Raw genomic sequence first — 19,213 nt, 5'->3', positions numbered from 1 at the left:
TCTCGCCAAGGCCATCCCCACACCCCCACTTCTTGCCTTCAAACAACCGCACAACCTCAAACAGACCATTGTCCGCAGCAAACTACCCAGCCTTCAGGAGAACAGTGACCAAGACACCACACAACCCTGCCACAGCAACCTCTGCAAGACGTGCCGGATCATCGACACAGATGCCATCATCTCACGTGAGAACACCATCCACCAGGTACACGGTACATACTCTTGCAACTCGGCCAACGTTGTCTACCTGATACGCTGCAAGAAAGGATGTCCCGAGGCATGGTACATTGGGGAAACTATGCAGACGCTGCGACAACGGATGAATGAACACCGCTCGACAATCACCAGGCAAGACTGTTCTCTTCCTGTTGGGGAGCACTTCAGCGGTCACGGGCATTCGGCCTCTGATATTCGGGTAAGCGTTCTCCAAGGCGGCCTTCGCGACACACGACAGCGCAGAGTCGCGGAGCAGAAACTGATAGCCAGGTTCCGCACACACAAGGACGGCCTCAACCGGGATATTGGGTTTATGTCACACTATTTCACATAAATATTTCTGCTTTTTTCCTCCTGAGTCTTTATCATGCGATCCTAGAATCAGAATTTATGTCACACTATTTGTAACTCCCACAGTTGCGTGGACCTGCAGAGTTTCACTGGCTGTCTTGTCTGGAGACAATACACATCTTTTTAGCCTGTCTTGATGCTCTCTCCACTCCCATTGTTTTGTTTCTTAAAGACTGGATTAGTTGTAAGTATTCGCATTCCAACCATTATTCATGTAAATTGAGTCTGTGTCTTATAAGTTCTGTTTGTGAACAGAATTCCCACTCACCTGAAGAAGGGGCTCAGAGCCTCGAAAGCTTGTGTGGCTTTTGCTACCAAATAAACCTGTTGGACTTTAACCTGGTGTTGTTAAACTTCTTACGATCTTGTATTGTACATAGTTCGAAGAATGTGCAATTAAAGGTTACGTTTATCAGCAGCCTTGCCTCCAGCAGTCTCTGTAGATTCTGACCAATTTCCTTCTTCACTTGATCTAAACCCACAAGGCTGTGTTCTCAGCCCCCTTCTATACTCCTTATACACCTATGACTGTGTGGCCAAATTCCCCTCCAACTTGATTTTCAAGTTTGCTGATGACACCGTAGTGGGTCGGGTCTCAAACAATGACGAGACAGAGTACAGGAATGAGAGAGAATCTGGTGAACTGGTGCGGCAACAATAATCTCTCCCTCAATGTCAACAAAATGAAGGAGATTGTCATCAATTTCAGGAAGCATAGAGGAGAACATGCCCCTGTCTACATCAATGGAGATGAAGTAGAAAGGGTCGAGAGCTTCAAGTGTCCAGTTCACCAACGACCTGGCCTGGTACCCCCATGCTGACACTATAGAACAAAGAACAAAGAAAATTATAGTGCACGAACAGGCCCTTTGGCCCTTCAAGCCTGCACCGACCATGCTGCCCGACTTAACTAAACCCTCTACCCTTCCGGGGACCATATCACTCTATTCCCATCCTATTCATGTACTTGTCAAGATGCCCCTTAGAAGTCACAACCGTATCTGCTTCCACTACCTCCCCCGGCAACGAGTTCCAGGCACCCACTACTCTCTGTGTAAAAAATCTGCCTTGTACATCTCCTTTAAGCCTTGCCCCTCGCACATTAAACCTATGGCCCCGAGTAATTGACTTAGTTAAGGAAGCCCACCAATTCCTCTACTTTCTTAGAAGACTAAGGAAATTTGGGATGTCAGCTACGACTCTCACCAACTTTTACAGATGCACCACAGAAAGCATTTTTTCTGGTTGTATCACAGCTTGGTATGGCTCCTGCTCTAACCAAGACCGCAAGGAACTGCAAAAGGTCATGAAATCCATCACGCAAACCGGTCTCCCATCCATTGACTCTGACTACACTTCCCGCTGCCTCGGCAAAGCAGCCAGCATAATTAAGGACCCCACGCACCCCAATCATTCTCTCTTTCACCTTCTTCCCTTGGGAAAAAGATACAAAAGTCTGAGATCACGTACCAACCGACTCAAGAACAGCTTCTTTCCTGCTGCTGTCAGTCTTTTGAATGGACTTCCCTTGCATTAAGTTGATCTTTCACCACACCTTAGCTATGACTGTAACACTACATTCTGCACTCTCTCGTTTCCTTCCCTATGAACAGTATGCTTTGTATAGCGCGCAAGAAACAATACTTTTCACTATGTTAATACATGGGACGATAATAAATCAAATCAAATCAAACCTGCCATAATGGTGTTCACCTCTATCAGATCTCCCCTCTGCCTCCTTCGTTCCAAGTAGAACAACTTCAGCTTCTCGAACCTGAGCTTGGAGTTAAAATTCTTCATTGCTGGAACCATTCTGATAAGTCTCCTCTGCACCTTCTCAAGGACCATCCCATCCTTCCTGAAGTGTGCTGACTGGATATGAACACAATACTCGCATGATGGTTTAAACACTGCTTTATAAAGCTTCAGCGTAACAACCTGCTTTTAACAGAATGGCCCTATTGAAAACCAATGTATTATCTAAATGTGCAATCATAGAATCCTACAGTGCAGAAGGAGGCCATCAAGTCTCCCACAATCTGACCACAATCCCACTCAGGCCCTATCCCCATGACCCCATGCATTTACAATAGTTAGTCCCCCTGACACTAGGAGGTAATTTAGCATAGCCAATCCATGCAATCCACACACCTTTGCACTGTGGGAGGAAACCGGAGCACCCGGAGGAAATGCACGCAGACACGGGGAGAATGTGCAAACTCCACACAGACAGTAACCCAAGCCGGGAATTGAACCCGGGTCCCTGGTGCTGTGAGGCAGCAGTGGTAACAACTGTGCCACCATGCTGGCCCAATCAGTTGTAACTTGCTTATTTCTTTTATATTAAGTGTAGATGGGTTGCGGTGGGACCCTGTGTGGAGACTGTCTCATGGTGGTAACATGGAACATCGAGGGTGATAGAAGAACCCAGACCGAGGATATCTGAAGAACTGCACTGAACTGCATTGTGGGTTCAAAATGGAGTGCATGCTGGTCAATGTAGTCAAGTCGCCGCCTTGCCGGAATTAGCAATGTCTGCAAAATGAATTAAATTGTGCAGGAGAACTGGCCTCACACTGTGAGAATGTGTTTGTTTGAGCTAATAAAGATGTCTGTAGCAGCTTGGGGATTGAAACAGTGTCAGAGGTAACACAGTGGAGTCAGGCTGGCTCTATTCCTTCAAGCATAACCGTGTAATAGGCCCAGGACGTAAGAACAAAGGAGAAGGCAATGCTGTCATTAAAATTCAATAGGCTAAAAACAGATATTACCTTATTTTTTATTCATTTACAGAGGCCAAAGCCCACAGCCTTTCCTGAATAATAAAACGTGGCGTCACCGGCTAGGCCAGCATTTATTGCCCATCTCTAATTGGCCTAGGGAAGCTGTTGGTGAGCTGCCTTCTAGAACTGCTGCAATCCCTGTGGTGTAGGTACACCATAGTGCTGTCAGGGAGGGAGTTCCAGGATTCTGACCCAGTGACAGCGAAGGAACAGCGATATATTTCAAAGTCAAGATGGTGAGTGTTACAATCCCAGTTGATGTTATAGCTGGACAGGAAGATCCCAGAATGGAACCCTGGCTCAAAAGACCATAACTTTTATTTTCTTTGAAAACATAGAGGAACAGAGTCACAGGACTGCCAATTAGATTTTAACAATAAAATATTTATTAAATACGAAGAGTTTGATCATAAGACAAGACTTCTTCACTCCCACTTACCTTCACAAATGTACACAGATTTCAAGGATAACACAGGTAGAAAATTTCTTATGCTATAATGTTCTCAGTAAACACACAATCCCTTTAAACCCACAGGTTGACTGTAATCAGATAACCCCCACTCTGAAGTTAAGTGGCAGATGCAACTCAATCGATCCTCTGTGGATTTCACCTCAAATTTCCCCTGAAATGATTGTCACACGAGTGTTTCCAAACTCTGCTCTCAAAAAGGTACTTTACAATCTTCTTCCAAAACAATGGATGATGTCACCCAGTGGCAGCATGGGAAATGGGAGGGGCCAAGGAAAGATCCTTGGGGGACACAAAGTTCAAGGACTTTGGAGAGGAAAGGGAGGTTGGAGTTGGGACAGTAGTTTGTAACGACAGTGCGGTTAAGGGTTTTTTCCTTAGGATGGATGCTGAGGGTGAATTACAGGTGAGATGGAGAGTATCAGAAAAGACAGGTCCATTAACAATATCAGGTAATGCGGGGAAGTTGGGTTATCAGTGGTTTAGTGGGAAAAGGGTAAAGGGAGTTGAAAGCGGGTCTCATGGACAAGATGGGCAATGATAGGGACTGACAGGAAATAGGAGAGAAACTGGAAAAAGATGTGAGTTCAGAGCTTGGATACAGAGGAGCTTTGCAGAAAGTCTGGCCCAGAGGCTAGTGGAAGGAAGGGAAGCAGCAGAGGCAGCTGATCAGATTGTCTCAATCTTAGTGACAAAAAAACTCCATGAGCTCCTCACACTTTATTGTTGGAGGTGAAGATGGAGGAGACAAGAGAAAGTCCTTCAAAAGGAACTAACTTGTGTTAGAGATATTAAAAGGTTTTGACACAGCATGTTTAAATCAAAGACAACATATTTGATTTTTGTCCAGAATATTAGCCTCTATAACTGACCTGAAGTTTATTAACATCAGCAGAAACAGACCCTAATGAACATAGCTCAGTTTTCAATCTGATTGACAACACAGTCCAATCTCTGGAGTTAATTGTGAATTCGCTGGTGTCTCAGCAGGTTGGATGTCTGAGTAAATCCCATCCCACACACAGAACACGTGAATGGTCTCTCCCCGGTGTGAACTCGCTGGTGTGTCAGCAGGTTGGATGACTGAGTGAATCTCTTCCCACAATCATTGCAGATGAACAGCCTCTCCCCAGTGTGAACTCGCTGGTGTCTTAGCAGTGCTGATGATTGAGTGAATCTCTTCCCACACCTGGAGCAGGTGAATGGTCTCTCTCCAGTGTGAACTCGCTGGTGTCTCAGCAGAATGTATGACTGAGTGAATCCTTCCCCACACTCAGAGCATGTGAACGGTCTATCTCCCGTGTGAGTGCGCTGGTGAACGGTGAGATGAGATGATCGCTTGAACCCAGTTCCGCAGTGAGAGCACCTGAACGGTCTCTCGTCAGTGTGAACTTGTTGATGGTACATCAGTTCCTGAGAGGTTTTATAACACTTCCCACAGTCCAGACATTTAAACGGTCTCTCGTCAGTGTGATTTCTTTGGTGTGTCGTCAGGTTGGATAAATTAATAAATCCTTTCCCACACTCAGAGCAGGTGAACGGTCTCTGCCTAGTGTGAACTCGCTGGTGTGTCAGCAGGGTGGATTGGTGAGTGAATCCCTGTCCACAGTCAGTGCAGGTGAAAGGTCTCTCCCCAGTGTGAATTCGCTGGTGTGTCAGCAGTGTCGATGATTGAGTGAATCCGATCCCACACACAGAGCAGGTGAATGGCCTCTGCCCAGTGTGTGTGCGCTGGTGTGTCAGCAGGGTGGATGACTTAGTGAATCCTTTCCCGCAGTCCGAGCAGGTGAACGGCCTCTCCCCGGTGTGACCACGCTGATGAGTTTCCAGCTGGGATGGGTAATTAAATCCCTTCCCACAGACCCCACATTTCCACGGCTTCTCCCCATCATGACTGCATTTATGTTTTGACAGGTCAGATGACTGGTTGAATCCTTGTCCACACACAGAACACGAGTATGGTTTCCCTCCGCTATGAATGGAGCTTCTTCCTTCCATGTTCAAAATATGACAATATTCAGGTTACGATAAATTGGTCGACTGTATCAGTCCCTGATGTGATGTTTGGTTTCAGTTTCCCAATTGCAAATCGTCCCCTTCTAAAACCCTGTGAAATTAATTGAGAACAGAAAAAAGGGAGTGAGAGAGAACCCACAAAAACACAAAGGCAGGTTGTGAAATTGAGCTGAATGAATCTGGTAATATGTGGGGCCTGCACTTGGAAAAAGTGACTATGAGAGCTGCTGGATTCAATTGATTCACTCATGTCCTTCAGGGAAGGAAATTTGTCAACTGATCTGGACTCTGCACCGAATCTCTGACCCAGAATCCCACCCAGGTCCTATCCCTGTACCCCACATATTTATACCATTACCTCCCCAACCTACACATTTTGGGGCACTAAGGGGCAATTTAGCATAGCCAATCCAGCTAACCTGCACATCATTGGACTGTGAGAGGAAACCGGAGCACCCGGATGAAACCCCACACAGACAAGAGGAGGCAGAGTCACCCGAGGCTGGATTGAACCTGGGTCCTTGGAGCTGTGAGGCAGCAGTGCGGACCACTGTGCTACCCCTTTTCAAAGAACTGTAACAATTTTGTGAAATTTCTGAGGCTATTTTATTTTGTTAAAGACACATAAGAATACAAATGATCTTCACTGCCCTGATATTGTTGTTCTGCCTCATCAGTAAGAAATTGGAAGTGAAAGAGTGACACGGTTTAGAACCATAGAACCTTACAGCACAGAAACAGGCCTTTTGGCCCTTCTTGTCTGCGCCGAACCATTTTTCTGCCTAGTCCCACTGACCTGCACCTGGACCATATCTCTCCACACCCCTCTCATCCATGTACCTGTCCAAGTTTTTCTTAAATGTTAAAAGTGAGCCCGCATTCACCACTTCATCTGGCAGCTCATTCCACACTCCCACCACTCTCTGCGTGAAGAAGCCCCCCCCCAATATTCCCTTTAAACTTTTCCCCCTTCACCCTTAACCCATGTCCTCTCGTTATTTTCTCCCCTAGCCTCAGTGGAAAAAGCCTGCTTGCATTCATTCCATCTATACCCATCATAATTTTATACACCTCTATCAAATCTCCCCTTATTCTTCTACGCTCCAGGGGATAAAGTCCCAACCGATTCAACCTTTCTCTGTAACTCAGTTTCTCAAGTCCCGGCAACATCCTTGTAAACCTTCTCTGCACTCTTTCAACCTTATTAATATCCTTTTGATGCGTGATGGACAAGTTGTTCACATTCTGTCTCTGGGAAGATGTCAAAACATTGCCCCCAACAAACATGGCAGCTACGCATGCGCCCTGCTGCGAGTGCCCCGAATAAAGATGGCGGCCGCGCATGCTCCCCATTGGGTGTGCCCAGATAAAAATGGTGGCGGTTCATCCGGATCCTAACTGGAAGAAAACTGCTCTGTGCAAAGGGCTGGGATCAGCCCCGGATATCGGTAGGTTTTTTTTGCAGAAGCTGATCGTGATTACAAAGCCTCTCTGATCCACCGCTCCCTCCGACAAGCAAATTCTCACCTTTTTCTGATTTTGGACCCGAACAAGAATTTCTCCATCGCCATTAATCACACTGCGCATGCTTCACTCAGTCCAGCCCCGCCTCTTCATTCACTCCGATTGGTTGGAGGAGCAGTCCGTTCCGCTTGGTCCTCCAGCCCCGCCCCCTCCTCCTATTGGCCCGGAGCTGCCATCAATCACTCGGGCATTGTGAGGTGTCGGGTGAGAGGTCAGTGCCGGAGGGCGGGGTTCACAATGAACATTCTCCACTCTCCCTATCCGCCGCTTCTGGCTTCTCCCCGCCAACAAAGAGAGCAGGGGAGACACACTGACCTCCTGGCAATGTCACTGCATGAGTAATTCAGAGAGTCAACACAATGTCCTGGGGACAGGGCTTCAAATCCATTCAATTAATACGATCTGCAATTTAAAGTTAGTCTCGATGGTGACTGAGGATCCTCTGGGAAAATCTCCACACACTCAGACACAAGGTTAACGTCTGTGATTCTGTCTGATCAGCCAGGGTGACTCAGGTTGATGTTTTTCACAAGTCATGAATGAAATTATCTCCTTGACAGATGCATGACCTGGAGGCGAACAGAGTGATAGAAACCGCGTATCGACGCAGACTTGGTGTGCCAAAGGGCCCTTTCCTGTGCTGCATTGTTCTTTGGCTACATTCATGGATCTGTGGCTGTGGGAACATATGAGCAGCAGTAGGCAAATTCAGCCGTTTGAGCCTGCTCTGCCATTCAATCAAATCATGGCTGATCTCTCCCTGGTCTCAAATCCACCTCCCCACATGTTCCCCATATTCCCTTATCCATTTTTTAAAATTAGAAATATATCTATCTCATTGAAACCATTGAACAATTCAGAGTGCATTGTACTATAGGGCAGCGAGTTTCACAAATTAACCACCATCTTCGAGAAGTAGTTCCTCCTCATCTCAGATTTAAATCTACTGCCTCTCAAGCTATACCCGTGACCTTCTGCACTCCAACATCCCTCTGTTCTTCTACAATTCTCATAGTTCTGCCATTTATCAGTAATCATTTTTCTTGTTTTCCCTCCAGCTTTCTGCCTCACTATCAAGTGCACAACCATTTTTAGGATCATCGGCAAACTTCTTAGTCATGTCCCTACATTTAATTTCAAATCAATGATATAAACCAAGAATGAAGGACCCAGTATTGAGCCCTATGAAACCCCCTCTGGACACAGCCTTTTGATTCTTTACTGGATGTGGGTGTCACTGGCAAGACCAGCATTGTTGCTCAATCCTAGTTGCTCTCAAGCTGAGTGGCTTGCTGTGCTTTTTCAGAGCGCAGTTCATAGAATCATAGAAGAATCAGAGAAACCCTACAGTGCAGAAAGAGGCCATTTGGCCCATCGGGTCTGCGCTGACCACAATCCCACCCAGGCCCTAACCCCATATCCCTATATATTTACTCGCTAATCCTTCTAACCTACGCATCTTAGGACACTAAGGAACAATTTTAGCATGGCCAATCAACCTAACCTGCGCATCTTTGGACTGTGGGAGGAAACTGGAGCACCCGGAGGAAACCCTGGAAGTTCTGGAAGGCAACCACAATGCTGTGGGTCTGGATTCACATGGAGACCAGATCAGTTAAGGGCACTGGTGAACAGGATGGGTTTTTACAACAATTGCCAATGATTTCATGTTCACCCAGGGATTCGTTTTCAATTCCAGATTTATTAATTCAATTTCCACCAGCTGCCACGTTGGGATTTGAATGCATGTCCCCAGTCCATTAGCTTGGGCCTCTGGATTACTCGTCCAATTACATGACCACTGCATCAGCATCTTCCAGTCACAAAAAAACACACATCAACTGTCACTCATTGCCTTGTGCAACTGAGACAATTTTGTATCCAAAACGTAGCTTGCTCTTGGATCTTTATTTGTTGCCCAGTGTACCATGTGGGACCTTGTAGATGTGGCACAAATGTTTCCATTTGCAGGAGAATCCAAAACAGATTTGATTTGATTTATTGTCACGTATTAGTATAAAGTGAAAAGTATTTTTTCTTGCATGCTGTCCAGACAAAGCATACCATTCACAGAGAAGGAAAGGAGACAGTGCAAAATGTAGTGTTACAGTCAAAGCTAGGGTGTAGAGAAAGATGAACTTAGTGAGAGGTTAGTCCATTCAAAAGTCTGACGGCAGCAGGCAAGAAGCTATTCTTGGGTCGGTTACTGACCTCAGACTTTTGTATCTTTATCCCGTTGGAAGAAGGTGGAAGAGAAAATGTCCGGGGTGCGTGGGGCCCTTAATTATGCTGGCTGCTTTGCTGAGGCAGTGGGCTGATTTGCGTGATGGGCTGGGCTTCTCGACCTTTTGTAGTTTCTTGCTGTCTTGGGCAGAGCAGAAGCCATACCAAGCTGTGATACAACCAGAAAGAATGCTTTCTATGGTGCATCTGTCAAAGTTGGTGAGAGTGGTACATGATATGCCAAATTTCCTCAGTCTTTAGGAAAGTAGAGGCGTTGGTGGGCTTTCTTGACTATAGTGTTGGCATGGGGGTACCAAGATAGGTTGTTGGTGATCTGGACACCTAACAACTTGAAGCTTCTGACCATTTCTACTTTGTCCCCATTGATGTAGACAGGGGCATGTTCTCCTCTACGCTTCCTGAAGTCGATGATTATTTTGTTGACATTGAGGGAGAGATTGTTGTTGCTGCACCAGCTCACCAGATTCTCTGTCTCGTCATTGTTTGAGATGCGACCCACCACAGTGGTGTCATCAGCAAACTTGAAAATCGAGTTGGAGGGGAATTTGGCCACACAGTCATAGGTGTATAAGGAGTATAGAAGGGGGCTGAGGACACAGCCTTGTGGGGCACCGGTGTTGAGGATGATCGTGGAGGAGGTGTTGAGGGTGATTGTGGAGGAGGTGTTGAGGGTGATTGTGGAGGAGGTGTTGTTGCCTATCTTTAGTGATTGTGGTCTGTGAGTTAGGAAGTTCAGGATCCAGTCACAGAGGGAGGAGCCGAGACCCAGGCCATGGAGTTTGGAGATGAGTTTCATTGAATATGGTGTTGAAGGCTGAGCTATAGGGCCCGATTTTACCATTGCAGGCACGAAAACATAGTAAAGTTAGGTGTGAGACCATTAACACGCTCCGCGCCCGCGCAGATGGCCACTTTACTGAGACCCGGGAATGGCCATGATCTGATTCACGCCCGAAACGGGCGCAACGGTGATTTAAATGCATTTGCATGCATTTAAATTGAATTAATGAATTGCCTGCCCAACTTTACCAGCATTTCTCCCTTTACCACCACGTTAGCCGATCCGGAATCGCACCGAAATGGACCTGCTGAATAAAAGTCTGATTCGAGCACTCCAGCTGCTGAAGAGGCGCGTTCAGAGCTTCCAACGGCTCACTAACCCAGATCGACCGGAGCGGGGGGGGGGGTGGGGGCAGGGAGGAGGAGGCGGGTCAGATGTACCTCGGGGGAGGGGGGAGTAAAGCCAGATCATTCTCTTGGGGGGTGAGGGAGGATTAGGCCAAATCATTCCCTGGCCCGGGGGGGGGGGGGGGGGGGAGGGGAGGTGGGTGGGGGGCAGATCATTCTCTTGGAGGGGAGGAGGGAGGTGGGTAAGATGTATCTCTGGGGGGTGTGGGGGGTGGGCATCGTCCTCTGGTGGCGGGGGGGGGGGGAGGGGGGGGGAGTGAGGCCAGATCATTCTCTGGGGGGTGGGGAGGGAGGCGGGTAACATGTATCTCTGGTGGGGGAGAGGGGGGGCCTGATCGCTCTCTGGCAGGGGGACAGGGGGGGTCTCTTCCATTGTTCAGGGCTCCTCGACACGGAACAGAAACTCCTTTACAACTGGGTTTAGAGTCAGGAAGAACAATGGTGGATGCTGTAAATGTGCTGTGAAATCAGAGATTGGTGTAAAACTGGGATCTGTTCCTGACTGAAAGTGAAATGCTGTTTAAGTTTAAACAGAAAGAAACTTTACAAGTGTTTTGTGTGTGGACAAGACTTTAACTGATCATCCAACCTGGAACGACACAAGGCCACTGGCACCATGGAGAAACTGTGGAAATGTGGAGACTGTGGGAAAGGATTCAATTACCCATGCCAGCTGGAAATTCATCGACACAGACACACTGGGGAGAGACCGTTCACCTGCTCTGTGTGTGGGAAGGGATTTGCACAGTTATCCAAGTTCCCTATCCACATGCGGGTTCACACCAGCGAGAAGTCATTCCCCTGCCTGGTGTGTGGGAAGGAATTTGTTCAGTTATCCAGCCTGCTGACACATCGGCGTGTTCATTCTGATAAGAAACCTTTCAACTGTCCTGAATGTGAGAAGTGTTTTGCGGAAGTGAGGTACTGAGACACAAGCGCAGTCACACTGGAGAGAGACCATTCACCTGCTCCATGTGCGGGAAAGGGTTCAGTCAGTCATCCAGCCTGCGGAAACACCGGAGAGCTCACACTGTTGAAAGACCGTTCAGCTGCTCCATATGTGGGAAGAGATTCACTCAATCCTCCACTCTGGTGGAACATCAAAGAGTTCACACTGGGGAAGAGGCCATTCATCTGCTCTGTATGTGGGAAGGGATTCACTCATTCATTCAACCTGCTGAGACACCAGCAAGTTCACAAGTGAGAGCAGGGGCTTGTTATGACTGTTGTTAATCACATCCAGACAGAAGCATGTTGGTTTGGATAATTGGAGTTTGTTTTGCTGATGTTCAAAGCCCTGTAACTTGGGTGGTGTTTAATGTTCAGGATAAATTTTAAACTTGTTTTAAACACATTGTAGATTTTTGTCTTTCCCACCTCCATGTTTAACATCACCAGGCTGGAACTCAGAAAGGATAATCTGCAGAAGGATCACACAGTAGGAACAGAACTTCAGCCTGGACACAATCCTTCAGGGTCACACTGAGAGGGACAAATAGCACTTGGCTTTTTCACATCGCTCTTCACTGACAGCAAAATCCCCGTGTAGGTGAATCCTGAGGTGGGTAAGAAATGTGTCCCAGCTGCTCTCTTCCATGGTTCAGGGCTCCTCGACACAGAACAGAAACTCCTTTACAACTAGGTTTAGAGTCAGGAAGAACAATGATGGATGCTGTAAATGTGCTGTCAAATCAGAGATTGGTGTAAAACTGGGATCTGTTCCTGACTGAAAGTGAAATGCTATGTTTAAGTTTAAAAGATAACTTGGTAACCAGGGTTTCTCAATGACTTAGAAGAAGAATCTGAAGGAGAGTCAGACTGTTTTGTGTCCCTAACTCTGTTTCTTTGTCCACAGTTACTGCCAAACTTGCTGAGTTTTTCCAACATTTCCTGTTTTCATTTCGCAATTACACACTTGACTGGTCAACACAGGTTGACTTATTACAGAACTCCCTGCTTCTTCTGCTCTGACTAAGATCGCAAGAAACTACAAAGAGTTGGGAATGTAATCCAGTCCATGATGCAAATCAGCCTCCCATCCATTCACTCCATCTAAACTTCAAAGAACAAGAAAAGTACAGCTCAGGAACAGGCCCTTTGGCCCTCCAAGCCTGTACCAATGATGATGCCCTAACTAAACTAAAAAATAAAATTCTGCCCATACTCAGTCGGTATCCTTCATTCCCTTCCTATTCATGTACCATCCAGATGCCACTTAAATGTTGCTAATGTGCCTGCTTCCACCACCACCTCTGGCAGCACATTCCAAGCATCCACCACTCTCTGCATTGAAAACGTTCCCCCTCTCACCTTGAGCCCGTGCCACCCTCAGAAAAAGCCTCAGACTATCCATCCTGTCTATGTCTCTCATAATTTTGCCGTTGACTCAGGAAAGTAGCCAGCATAATCAAGGATGCAAAACACCCTGGAAATACTCTCTTCCACCTTCTTCCATTAGAAAAAAGATGCAAAGGTCTGCTAATATATAGCAATCAACAAGAACAGCTTCTTCCCTGCTGCCAACAGACTTTCGAATGGACCTACAATATATTAAGCTGATCTTTCTCTACAGCCTGTGTGTGACTGCAACACTATATTCTGCACCCTCTCCTTTCCTTCTCCCCTATGTACTCTATGAATAGTATATTTTGATTGTATAGCGCACAAGAAACAATACATTTCACTACATCCCAGTACCTGTGACAAGAATAAATCAAATCAAATCCCTTGATCCTCTGAGACCTCTTCCTGTTGGCTTCCAGGACAACATTACACTGTCAGATAAAGTTAAGGGGCTTGGAGACAGGAACAAAATGAGGCCATGAATCAGAGTTGGGAAATTAAATCAGATTAGCATGATTAATTTTTTTAAAAGTAGACAATTAATAAATGATGAAATGAATTATTACTTTTAAGATATTAATTTTGCACCGGATAGCTAATGAGTAAGAGTAGCTAGCACAAGTGTGTCCTTGTGCAGGAATCTCAAGGAGTTGGTTTGCAGATGCAGCAGGTAATTAAGAAGGCAAATGGAATTTTGTCCTTCATTGCTTGAGGGATGGAGTTTAAAAACAGTGAGATTATGTTGTAGCTGTATAAGGTGCTGGTGAGGCCACACCTGGAGTACTGTGTACAGTTTTGGTCTCCTTACTTGAGAAAGGATAAACTGGCATTGGAGGGGGTGCAGAGGAGATTCACTAGGTTGATTCCGGAGTTGAGAGGGTTGGCTGATGAGGAGAGACTGAGTAGACTGGGGCTATACTCATTGGAATTCAGAAGAATGAGGGGAGATCTTATAGAAACATATAAGATTATGAAGGGAATAAATAAGATAGAAGCTGGGAAGTTGTTTCCACTGGTGGGTGAAACTAGAACTAGGAGGCACAGGCTCAAAATAAGGGGAAGCGGATTTAGGACTGAGTTGAGGAGGAACTTCTTAACACAAAGGGTTATGAATCTGTGGAATTCCCTGCCCAATGAAGCAGTTGAGGCTACCTCATTGAATGTTCTTAAGACAAGGATCGATAAACTTTTGAACAGTAAAGGAATTAAGGGTTATGGTGAACGGGCGGGTAAGTGGAGCTGAGGCCACAAAAAGATCAGCCATGATCTTTTTGAATGGCAGAGGAGGCTCGAGGGGCCAGATGGCCTACTCCTGCTCCTAGTTTTTATGTTTATTTATAATGTTCACTGCTTTCTAACATTTTATTTTTCAATGACTGTGACACTCGATATTTCATTCCATTGATGAAATAAATGCCAGGTTAATCAGGCCAATCTCCTTCAGAAGGGCAACACGCACGTGCCTGTTAAGCTCTGCACCCAGTGCCCACCTCCCTGAGCGGAGCATGTGCGGTGTGGCTGCAGGAGGCTGAGGGGACGAGCGCAGTCTTGACAATGATGTGAAGATGCTTGTAGATGTGGAGACTCACCTGATGAAGGGGCGGTGCTCCGAATGCTCGTGATTCCAAATAAACCTGTTGGACTTTAACCTGGTTGTGAGACTTCTTACTGAGTCTCAGCAACAGCGGATAAATAATTCTAAACTCACTGGATCAATGGCGGGGATGTTACCCAACCTGCCCCGCGGGAGAGAATGTCCCCGATCAGAGCTGGAGACCTGAACGCATGCGCAGTTCCTCGTTGTACTGAACATGCGCAGGCTGGACAGTGGACGAGAAGCTGGTTTGTCGAACGGCGGACGGTAAGAGGCGGCGGCGCGAGAAGAAACGGCGGCCGGTAGGAGGCGGAGGGTGAGGACAGAGTTCATTAACACCCGGTGTAGGCCATGTAGGCGAATCCCCAATAAAATCCTGCAGCTCTCGCGTTTGGAGCACCGAGGCTTTTCCCGGCAACAGGCCCGGGGTTACGGCCGCCATCTTGTTCCAGCGGGCAGCAGGGCGCAGGCGCGGCTATCTGTGACGTCACAAAGGGCGGGCGGGTTCTCAGGGTCCCCGTGACCAGGAGAGAAAATGTTTGATTCAAGAATTTTATTCTCAATCCGTTCACAGGAGCGAAGGAGGAAGTTGGAAGTGGAGGGTGGAGATGCTGCAGTGGGTGTGAATACTCAATGAATGGGAGGATGCTAGGAAGTAGAGCAGAGAGACCTAAGGGTGCATGTGCAAAGATCCTATCAGGAAGCAGGACAGGTTGGTAAGGTGGTTACAAGGCATATGAGATAGTTACCTTTATCAGCCAAGGCACAGAACAGAAGACCAGGGAGGTTCTGATGGAACTGTATAAAATGCTCGGTTGGCCACAGCTAGTGTGCTGTGTGCAGTTCTGGTCACCACACTACAGGAAGGATGTGATTGCACGAGAGAGGATGCAGAGGAGATTCACCAGGATGTTGCCTGTGTTGGAGCATTTCAACTATGGAGAGAAGCTGGCTACGCTGGGATTGTTGTTCTTAGAACAGTGAAGGCTGATAGGGACAAGATTGAAGTCTTTAAAATTATGAGGGATATAGTTAGGATAGAGTCATAGAGGTTTGCAGCATGGAAACAGGTCCTCCAGCCCAACTTGCCCATGCTGCCCCTTTTTTAACCCCTAAGCTAGTCCCAATTGCCTGCATTTGGCCCATACCCCTCTACCCATCTCGCCCATGTGACTGTCTAAACACTTTTTAAAAGACAAGAATGTACCTGCCTCTACTACTGCATCTAGCAGCTCGTTCCGGACACTCTCCACCCTCTGTGAAAAAAATTGCCGCTCTGGACCCTTTTGTATCTCTCACCTTAAACCTGTGCTCTCTAATTTTATACATCCTTACCTTTGGTAAGATATATTGGCTATCTAGCTGATCTGTGCCTCATTATTTTATAGACCCCTATAAGGTCACCCCTAAGCCTCCTACGCTCCAGAGAAAAATGTCCCAGTCTATCCAGCCTCTTCTTATAACTCAAACCACCAAGTCCTGGGAGCATCCTAGTAAATCTGTTCTGCACTCTTTCTAGTTTAATAATATCCTTTCTATGGTAGGGTGACCAGAACTGTCCACAGTATTCCAAGTGTGGCCTTACCAATGTATTGTGTACAACTTCAACAAGACGTCCCAACTCCTGTATTCAATGTTCTGACCAATGAAAGCAAGCATGCCAAATGCCGTCTTCACCACTCTGTCTACCTGTGACTCCACTTTCAAGGAGCTATGAACATGTACCCCTCGATCTCTTTGTTCTGTAACTCTCCCCAACACCCTACCATTAACTGAGTAAGTCCTGCCCTGGTTCGATCTACCGAAATGCATCACCTCACATTTATCTAATTTAAACTCCATCTGCGATTCGTCAGCCCACTGACCCAATTGATCAAGATCCTGTTGCAATCCTAGATAACCTTCTTCACTGTCCACTATACCACCAATCTTGGTGTCATCTGCAAACTTGGGATAAAAGCATCTTCATCTGTCACAGCTTACTCTCTGATTTCAGCTTCTTTGCCATTTGGCCATTTATACCTCTTATTCTCTCTATGGACTGTCATTTTGTGGCTGTGACTCATCTTTCATTCTCTCACCCTACAGTATAAATATCTCACACTTTCTATGCCTTTTAGGCATTGTAGGAAGTATCTCAACACCAGGTTAAAGTCCAATAGGTTTATTTGGATTTTATTTGAGTCCACTCACATGATGAAGGGGCAGTGCTCCGAAAACTCATGCTACCAAATAAACCTATTGGACTTTAACCTGGTGTTGTGAGACATCTTACTGTGCCCACCCCAGTCTAACGCCGTCATCTCCACATTGTGCCTTTTAGCTTTGACAAAGGGTCATCTGGACTCAATGTCAGCTCTTTTCTGTCCTTACAGATGCTGCCAGACCCGCTGAGATTTTCCAGCATGTTCTCTTTTTGTTTAGGATAGACAGGAAGTTACTTTTCCCCTTAGAGGGGTCAAAAACCAGCTGCCATAGATTTGAGTTAAGGGGCAGGAGATTTAGAGGGGATTTGAGAAAATACTTTTTCACCCAGAGGGTGGTGGGAATCTGGAACTCACGACCTCAAAGGGTGGGAAAGGTGAGAACTCTCAACATTTAAGAACCATTTAGATGAGTGTTTGAAATGCAATAGCATAGAAGGCTCTGGACCAAGTACAAGAAATGGGATGAGAATAGATATGTTTGATGGCCGGCACTGACACAATGGGCCTCTTTTTGTGCTGTAAAACTCTGTGACTATGATTTCAGGCCAGGAAGGAGCAAAAATGTGAAGGATGGGGATTTACAGCTTTGGTGCAATGAGTAAGGAAGAAATGTTCCATCAAAACTAGAATTGTCCTTTCTGAATTTCTGTCCTGTACTGATGGCGATGACTTTTGCAAAATACCTTTGTCTCAGAAAACAAGGGATTTCTAATTTCAATGTGACCGCCTCCTTCTGTGCTGTGACCTTTGTCTCTTTCTATTCTTTTATAAAAGGATCTGGAAGCACGCACACCCAAGCAAAAGTGTCCAGTGAACTGAATGTGGAAAGTGGTTTCTCTAGTTATACAGCCTGAAAAAATATAACACCGTTCATAGCAGGAAGAAACTATACATGTGTTGTGTGTGTGGACGTGTGTGTGTCATCCAACCTGGAGAGAGACAGGGACACTGACACCATGGAGAAACAGTGGAAATGTGGGGACTGTGGGAAACGATTCAATTTTCCATCCCGGCTGGAAATCCATCGACGCGTTCACGGTGGGGCTGGCACGATGGAAAAACCGTGGCAATGTGTGGAATGTGGGAAGGGATTCAATTATCCATCCCTGTTGGAAATTCACCAACGCAGTCACACTGGAGAGAGACCATGGAAATGTGAGGAATGTGGGAAAGGATTCAATTATCCATCCTTGTTGGAAAACCATCGACGCAGTCACACTGGGGAGCGGATTTGCAAATGTGAAGAATGTGGGAAAGGATTCAATTATCCATCCCTGCTAGAATACCATCGACGCAGTCACACTGGGGCAGGGGCCATGGAGAAACCATGGAAATGTGAGGATTGTGGCAAAGGATTCAATTTCCCGTGCCTGCTGGAAATCCATCGACGCAGCCACACCGGGGAGAAGCCATTCTCCTGTTCTGTGTGTGGGAAGGGATTTACTAAGTCAACCAACTTACTGAGACACCAGCGAAATCACACTGAGGAGAAGCCCTTCAGCTGCACTTACTGTGAAAAGAGTTTCGGACAGTTATCCAACCTCACTGCACACCAGCGGGTTCACACTGGGGAGAGACCATTCACCTGCTGTATGTGTGGTAAGGGATTCACTCAGTCAGCCAGCCTCATGTTACACCAGCGAATTCACACAGAGGAGAGGCCATTCAGCTGCAAGCACTGTGGAAAGAGGTTCAGGCAATCTTCCGACCTCACTGCACACCAACGCACTCATACTGGGGAGCGACCATTCACCTGCTCTGTGTGTGGGAAGAGATTTACTCACTCGAGTGGCCTTTGGTCACACCAGCGAATTCACACCGAGGAGAAGCCATTCAGCTGCACTTCCTGTGAAAAGAGGTTCAGACATTCTTCCGCCCTCACTGCACACCGACGCACCCACACTGGGGACAGGCCATTCACCTGCTCCGAGTGTGGGAAGGGATTCTCTCAGTGCTCTCACCTGCAGACACACCAGAGAATTCACACTGGGGAGAGGCCGTTCACCTGCTGTGTGTGTGGAAAGGGCTTCACTCAGTCACAGCACCTGTTGACACATCAGCAAGTTCACAAGTGACAGCAGTTGTTGAATTCTGTTATTGCTGCTGTTAATTTTGTCAAGGATTGATCATCTGAATATATCTGGTTTGTTTCTGCCGATTAGAGAATAACTGGCTGGAGTTTAATATTCTGGAGATGTTACTGATTCTCAGGAGTGCAGTTTTGGGTTTTGAAAGCACCCTCTGATCTCTCCTTCATCCAAGAACTCATGATAGGCAC

General features: G+C 46.6%; 3 protein-coding genes across 5 annotated transcripts in view; 1 reads left to right on the top strand and 2 right to left on the bottom strand.

The window, feature by feature from the left end:
- Positions 1–19,213, bottom strand: part of LOC144484092 (uncharacterized) — a 407,989-nt gene that overhangs the window by 339,494 nt on the left and 49,282 nt on the right. Inside the window, exon 1 of one of the 2 annotated variants that reach the window (XM_078202631.1) lies at positions 16,967–16,997. The exons of the other annotated variant lie outside the window; for it this stretch is intronic. The gene's annotated coding sequence lies outside the window, so the exon portion shown is untranslated. Of the gene's footprint in view, positions 1–16,966; positions 16,998–19,213 lie in introns of those variants that run through there. 2 annotated transcript variants of the gene reach the window in all.
- The window catches only part of LOC144484117 (uncharacterized), a 134,194-nt gene that overhangs the window by 99,867 nt on the left and 15,114 nt on the right, over positions 1–19,213 (bottom strand). The window contains exon 3 of the mRNA XM_078202666.1: positions 4,943–5,803. Within this exon, the coding sequence (XP_078058792.1) occupies positions 4,943–5,803 (861 nt within the window). The remainder of the gene's footprint in view (positions 1–4,942; positions 5,804–19,213) is intronic.
- LOC144484083 (uncharacterized) lies at positions 14,937–19,119 on the top strand. 2 transcript variants are annotated; one of them, XM_078202618.1, is made up of 2 exons: positions 14,937–14,995; positions 17,710–19,119. In XM_078202618.1, exon 2 carries the CDS (start codon positions 17,892–17,894, stop codon positions 19,008–19,010), a length of 1,119 nt encoding a protein of 372 aa, XP_078058744.1. In that variant the 5' UTR covers positions 14,937–14,995; positions 17,710–17,891; the 3' UTR covers positions 19,011–19,119. The 2 variants fall into 2 exon arrangements, with proteins under 2 accessions (XP_078058744.1, XP_078058743.1); XM_078202617.1 differs by having other exon boundaries at positions 14,937–15,044.

Source organism: Mustelus asterias, unplaced genomic scaffold, assembly GCF_964213995.1.
Source record: "Mustelus asterias unplaced genomic scaffold, sMusAst1.hap1.1 HAP1_SCAFFOLD_92, whole genome shotgun sequence".
Lineage (NCBI taxonomy): Eukaryota > Metazoa > Chordata > Chondrichthyes > Carcharhiniformes > Triakidae > Mustelus > Mustelus asterias.
This window is presented reverse-complemented; position numbering and strand designations above follow the sequence as displayed.